Source organism: Oncorhynchus kisutch, linkage group LG6 (genome assembly GCF_002021735.2).
Source record: "Oncorhynchus kisutch isolate 150728-3 linkage group LG6, Okis_V2, whole genome shotgun sequence".
NCBI lineage: Eukaryota > Metazoa > Chordata > Actinopteri > Salmoniformes > Salmonidae > Oncorhynchus > Oncorhynchus kisutch.
Window position 1 is genome coordinate 63,150,985 of NC_034179.2, and position 7,368 is coordinate 63,158,352.

Here is a 7,368-nt window from a genome sequence, read left to right on the forward strand (position 1 = left end):
TCATTGTCCATTTGGAAGACCCATTTGCGACTAAGCTTTAACTTCCTGATGTCTTGAGATGTTGCTTCAATATATCCACATCATTTTCCTGCCTCATGATGCCATCTATTTCGTGAAGTGCCAAACAGTTCTATTGTTGTTTCATCAGACCAGAGGACATTTTGCCAAAAAGTACGATCATTGTCCCCATGTGCAGTTGCAAACTATAGTCTGGCTTTTTTATGGTGGTTTTGGAAAAGTAGCTTCTTCCTTGCTGAGCGGCCTTTCAGGTTATGTCAACATAGGACTATTTTTACTGTGGATATAGATACTTTTGTACCCGTTTCCTCCAGCATCTTCACAAGGTCCTTTGGTGTTGTTCTGGGATTGATTTGCACTTTTCGCACCAAAGTACGTTCATCTCTCCTTCCTGAGAGGTATGATGGCTTCGTGGTCCCATGGTGTTTATATTTGCATACTATTGTTTGTACAGATGAACGTGGTACCTTCAGGCGTTTGGAAATTGCTCCCAATGATGAACCAGACGTGGAAGTCTACAATTTTGTTTCTGAGGTCTTGGCTGATTTCTTTTGATTTTCCCATGATGTAAAGCAAAGAGGCACTGAGGTTGAAGGTAGGCCTTGAAATACATCCACAGGTACACTTCCAATTGACTCAAATGATGTCAATTAGCCTATCAGAATCTTCTAAAGCAATGACATCGTTTTCTGGAATTTTCCAAGCTGTTTAAACGCACAGTCAACATAGTGTATGTAAACTTCTGACCCATTGGAATTGTGACACAGTGAATTATAAGTTAAATAATCTGTCTGTAAACAATTGCTGGAAAAAATTACTTGTGTCATGCACAAAGCAGATGTCCTAACAGACTTGCCAAAACTATAGTTTGTTAACAAGAAATTTGTGGAGTGGTTGAAAAACGAGTTTTAATGACTCCAACCTGGAGTATGTAAACTTCCGACTTCAACTGTATGTGTTATGAATTCAGAAGCAGCTAAAGACATTGAGCTAATATACGGTAGGTTTGAAAGCCAATTCCTTTTTCAATTTCAGATAAATCACTTTAAGTTAGTTCTTGGCTGTCTTCCCCTACTGGAAAGTAATTACATTGAAGTTGGAGAGATTTAATGGCAGGGAGAGACCATGCAGACACATCAAACCTGCAGGGTATGTCATGTTTTGTAGAGGAAGATTCAAAAAGATCATGTGCTTGTATTTGTTCTGTGCAATTTGGCTTCGTTGTGCAGTAGGGAATTTCCCATCCTATATTTGAGTGACAATTTACCTGACAAATGTGAAAGATGAGAGATAACTGCAACATGATTATTATACTTTTTAATATATATATTTTTGCATTTGTCCAGCCGGGCAATGAAGCTTCAAGCTTTTCAAAATATATCAGGCAGATTTGGCTACCAAGGATGTCTATGCCTCCTGGTTCCATTCCAATACAATTAAACTCACATGAGTTCTTTTTTTGCTTTGTCCTCATTAGCTGATTCTGCTGCAAGCTCTTTGTTTGGCGCCTCCGGCAGAGAGAGAGGAACGCACCACTGCTTAGCGAGTGAACGCATCACAGTGGGGCAAGAGGACACATCTGAAGGTTGCTCTTGTCCTAGACAAAACACCCTGCTCATCACCCTGCTCAGAATCCGAGAGAATACCTCAACTCCACTACGAGGTCTTCTTGTTTTGTACAGTCTAAGCATAATCACATCACAACTGTCAGATGAATTGTGTGTCTGATGAAAAGAGTGTTTGAACTGTTCAAGCCTGGTTCACTGCAATGACCCCATGGCACATAGTGGCACTCTCTCTAAATATAGCTGCAGCTCAACACTCACACAGATGAAGGCCCTACACCAACACAGGGATTACATATTACACAGACACCCCCACACACACACTGTACACTTATACACATGTATATGTGTATATAGGCACATAACATATACATATAGAGATGTGGCTATAATTCAGCAATAAGGCATGGGGGGGGGGTGTGGTATATGGCCAATATACCACGGCTAAGGGCTGTTCTTAGGCACGACGCATCGCGGAGATATGGCTATAAAGACACACAACCCATGTTGTTATAACATTTTCAATATATGCTGTGCATATATAGGCCTATAGACATATTAGTGAGGCTAGTGTTTTTGTCGTGTGACATATCTGAGGTTAAAAAACATGGCTGCAGACTGAATAATTAAATGAGACCAATTTTATATGTCAGATACAACAGTGCTGTGTATTACTGAACACGTGACTAACTGCGAGGGAGATGTTTGATGTTTGACACTATGCTGTTATGAGATAATTAGTTTACCAGAAGCCTAGCTAAATGAATTGTGAAGAGCTAAAATGCTCTCATCATTAAACCCTCCTCTGGTTCATGTTCTTGTTATGTTTAAACTGGTCTTGGTCTCATCATGTTAGTGCTGAGCGATTAGTGATTTTCGAGTTCGGCTTGGTTTCGGTTCGATTATGAAAAACATTATCCCGGTTTTATGATTTCCATTTTCTTTTTTCACATTAAATGCACAAAAAATTATGACATTTAAAATAATTTGAGATTTTTTATGGGGATTGCCAAAATATTTTAAATATCCCATTGTCTCCGTCAGTTCTACATTGGGTAGACATTGGGTAGACAAAATAGGAATTTACTATGAAATAATAAACTATTTCAATTGTGTATATTACTTAGCTTTTATTTGATGACTTTATTATTTGTATTCCTTAAAGTCATCATCTCATCTCTGCTCAGGCAGTAGCAGCCAGCCAACATGATCTCTGTTCTCTCCATACTGTACTGTCCTTAGTCATCCTATTTAGCTAAGCTAAGCTAGCCTGCCTAAGTATGCTGCAGAGTTATCATTTTACTAGTTCTTCAACGTAGATTAGGCATACTTCCCCAAACAATCTCTATCCCTCTCTCTTGTCATTGTGCTGTGCACATTCCTCATGTGGTCTATGCGGTCTGTGTGCATCGAACCCGTGGTTAGAGCTACTTTCCAAAAATGAAACATGTCGTGAGCTACTTATTTTGTTATAACTTTCAAATAGGCACATTCTTCTCCTCTGCCCTGCAACTCTTTGGTGTACAAGATATGTGTTTTCTGTCAATATACCTGGTAAAATAATGGTTAACAAACAGAACCAAAAATCTCACATTTGGACAATCTCAGATCAAAGGACAGATTTCTACCGGTCTAATATCCATTGCTCCTGTTTCTTGGCCCAAGCAAGTCTCTTCTTTTTATTCGTGTCCTTTAGTAGTAGTTTCTTTGCAGCAATTCGACCATGAAGGCCTGAGTCACGCAGTCTCCTCTGAACAGTTGATGTTGAGATGTGTCTGTTACTTGAACTTTGAAGCATTTATTTGGGCTGCAATATCTGAGGCTGGTAACTCTATTGATCTTATGCTCTGCAGCAGAGGTAACCCTGGGTCTTTGCTTATTTTAGCTGTTTTTGCCATAATATGGACTTGGTATTTTACCATATATGGCTATCTTTTGTATACCTTGTCACAAAACAACTGATTGGCTCAAATGCATTGAGGAAGGAAAGAAATTCCACAAATGAACTTTTAACAAGGCACACATGTATTACAGCTGTGTCACGTTCGTCGCATGGAGGAGACCAAAACGCAGCGTGATTAGCATACATTACACTTTTAATAAAGATAGTCACTTAACAAACTATACAAAACGAACGTGACGCTATAATACTACTAGTGCAGACACAGGCAACTAGACATAGACAATAACCCACGAAATACCCAAAGAAGATGGCTGCCTAAATATGGTTCCCAATTAGAGACAACGATGAACAGCTGCCTCTAATTGATAACCAATCTAGGCAACCACAGACATACATAAACACCTAGATGGTAAACAACCCCATGAACCTACAAAAAACCCTAGACAGTACAAAAACACATACATCACCCATGTCACACCCTGACCTAACCAAAATATATAAAGAAAACAAAGAATACTCAGGTCGGGCGTGACAAGCTGACTACCTTATGAAGCTGCTTGAGAGAATCCCAAGAGTGTTCAAAGCTGTCATTAAGGCAAAGGGTGGCTACTTTGAAGAATCTCAAATATAAAATGTATTTTGATTTGTTTAACACTTTTCTGTTTACTACATGATTCCATATGTGTTATTTCATAGTTTTGATGTCTTCACTATTTATCTAAAATGTAGAAAACAGTCAAAATAAAGAAAAACCCTTGAAGTAGTGTGTCCAAACTTTTGACTGGTTCTGTACACAAACTAAGGTTATTCTCTGACAGCCATCTACGGTATACATTCCCTAGGTCTACTCTTCATAGTGACTCTGCGTCCTTTCTTATGTTTCACTCTTAGTAAGAACATTTTGTGAGGGGTATTCATGTAGGCTATTTCCCTCTGTTGTAAAATGTCCGCTGTGTGCTGTCAGTCTGTGATACCATCTATGTCCCTCTCAGCAGCTCTGACACTCTAGGCCCAGCAACAATGTGCAGTGCACTCTGCAAGGGTGAGGGAAGGAGGGAGACCAATGCCAGTGGACACAGTTGACTCATGCCTTGCGACTGACTAAAAATGTATCATCAGCTGCCTTAAACAAGTCTGTCGACTGAAACGAACTGCCGAGTCCAGTAAACTAATGTACAACAGCTAATCATTGCCTTGACACTTAACGGCAAGAAGGAGTACAATACTATCGTTAAATAATGTAATTTCTGTTATTTTCATAGTGTAAAGATTGCATGTTCAATACTGTCTTGTAATTTCATTCGTGCCATTACACTAGAGCACTGGAGGGGAAAATGTTTGGTTCACCCAAAAAATGCCTTGTCATGTAACTCAGCAGTGCATAGGGCCCTGGAATTTATGACAGACACCTCTGGCGGATATGTTTAAAAAGAACACAACAGCGCTAGTCAGACTTTGACAAATTGCACCTCTGGTCTTGTCTGTGTGCCCACGGTCCCTGCTGACAAATCAAAGCTGTCTTGTTGTAGACAGGCCTATATTTCAACAGAGAATCCACTGAGAATGGCAAGGTGATCCTCGTGGTTTTCAGTCCTTATTCTCAAACCACAGAGGGGTATTGCCAATGATGTCTTCTGGATACAAGTTTGGATAATGCAGGCGGGCAACAACATCAACCAATGGAATAGGCCTTGATTTGAAAACCTCATGCTATTATGCCACGCCTATATTACAATTTTGCCTTGAGCTATGTAAATTCAATGGGCTTAGATCTCCTCGACATGTAATGGTTTTAAACTGGGAGAGACAGGAGAAGAGCTTCAATCAGCAATAGTGATGGGCCTACATACATACAAGGTGCGGTGCATAAATTGACAGTCGACTAGCTCTAAACTGTGCTCCATCCTGTGATTAAAATCCAGTGATATAAGATATTTCCAATAGGAATTTGGCAGCACACTGGCATCACTCCATATCAGCTGGCCAGGCAGGGCAAAGCTGACCTACGAAATGCATCAGCAAGGTGCTGTCTGTTCAAGTTGAGCATAGCATATATACCTGCGGCACTCCAGGAACAGGGTTGTTTACCCCTGTTATAGGTTGTGGCTGCCTGGCTGGAATGCATCTCTATCGGCAACAGGTTGTTGCTTGTCATGCACTGCTTCGTCTTAATTAGGGACAGGCAACATTGATGGGGGTGGAGGCCTCGAAGAAATTTGGTGGCCATAGGTTATTTTTGTGGGGGCCTTTTTTGTTTTAGTTAATTTCGTGCAATCCTACACATTTTGCCATAGAGTGGAGAGAAATGTTTGCAGTTTTTAATATGATATCTGAGTGAGAGTGACTAACAAAATCAATGGGGAGACCATGTCGGTAATTCGACCATGATTACTACACTTTTAGATAGCTGGCAAGACTAATTTACCAAACAAATGCAAACTGACAGGGGCTAATGAAGTGACTGTCAGTGACTGACATAGGCCTAACAAGGGAACAACTGATGATCCACAACCCCGTGTTGAAATTACACCTTGTTTCTTCTACCATTCTAACTCTCAACAGTAAGTTGACCCTGACTGAGTCCCCCCCCCCCATTTAAAAAAAATATGTTTTTGGAAATTGATCCGTGGGCATACAAAAGGGGGTTTGCCCAACCATGATCTAGATAGCACAAAAATAGCTTTCCAATGCAAGAAAGCATAGATTATACTACGGACTCACAAAACTGCCATAGGCTACTGTATATAGGTCGTGTTATGGACAAGGAGGTCGTGCTATGGACAAGGACGCATGCGTGCGCTGCTGTGATATGCTTTCCACAAAATTATTACAAGCACTTTTTGCACAGATATCCTATAAAAGGTTTTAATTGCCCATTTAAGCATTCTGTCGGCTAAAGGACATGTAAAATACAGGATTATAGCTTCAACCGATTCACTCAGCTAATGCAGTGGCTAGCTGTAGAGGCCCATAGCTTCCTAGCGCTGACTGTAGGATGATTCTACAAGACAGATAGATTATTTCTGCGACCCGTCAAAAGCAGATTGTGCGGGTGCCTATCAAGCTGAATGCCAGGGCGTAAAAAAACATTCTGCATTGAAATAGCAGAGCGGACGTCGAACTTGACATTCAGGCGCGACGTTGCTGCAGCTAAATTCTTGCCATTTGAAAGCTGGCGACCTCCTTCCTTCGCGTATCTGGAAGCCATGCATCACACTCTGAATTGTATTCTATTTACAACGAAAGAAAATGTTTATTTCGACAAAGAGATATTGAACAACCGAGAAAATATCTTACCCGGGCCGCCATCTTCGAGTTTGGTGATGTTCAGAGGTGCAGCTCTGAATGGTAATTAATATGGCAGGCGGCAGCACTGAAAGCGGACGGAGAGGCAGATGGACTGTATCCTACCTATCTAGCTGCGCAGGAGCAACCAACGCTTCACGCACTGCTACTACACAGACGAGAACAACGCATTCGATTTTGATTGGCCGAATTCAGAGAAAGCCCTAGATTAACGTTCTTCTTCCTCGTCAATGATCTCGTTGCAATGAACGTCCCTCACGTTGCACGATTGATGGATAGGCTGGCAATCTTAGGGAATGGCTTCCTCCTGATCCCATGTGTGTGTCCCCTCCCACTCTCACACACTATTATCCATGTAGCCTATTCTCTGTTTAATGTTGAGGATTCTCAATAAAATTATTTTATTAAACCAAACTATGGCCTTAACGTGACATTGTATGTAGCCTAGTTTACCAGTAAATAATATGTGCTAACGAATTACGCACACAATGTAGCTATTGGAGTTTATAGATGTAGTTTATAGATTGACACAATGTAGTTTATAGATTGATATTATGATCTGCAATTGTGAATAAG

At 40.6% G+C, this 7,368-nt stretch overlaps 1 protein-coding gene across 2 annotated transcripts in view; it reads right to left on the minus strand.

The window, feature by feature from the left end:
* LOC109893154 (vesicle-fusing ATPase) overlaps positions 1 to 7,113 on the minus strand; it is a 28,887-nt gene extending 21,774 nt beyond the window's left edge. Inside the window, exon 1 of one of the 2 annotated variants that reach the window (XM_020486224.2) lies at positions 6,784 to 7,113. In XM_020486224.2, the coding sequence (XP_020341813.1) occupies positions 6,784 to 6,795 (12 nt within the window). In that variant the 5' untranslated portion in view covers positions 6,796 to 7,113. The remainder of the gene's footprint in view (positions 1 to 6,783) is intronic. The other variant, XM_020486225.2, reaches the window with a different exon arrangement.
* Positions 7,114 to 7,368: the final 255 nt, after the last annotated feature.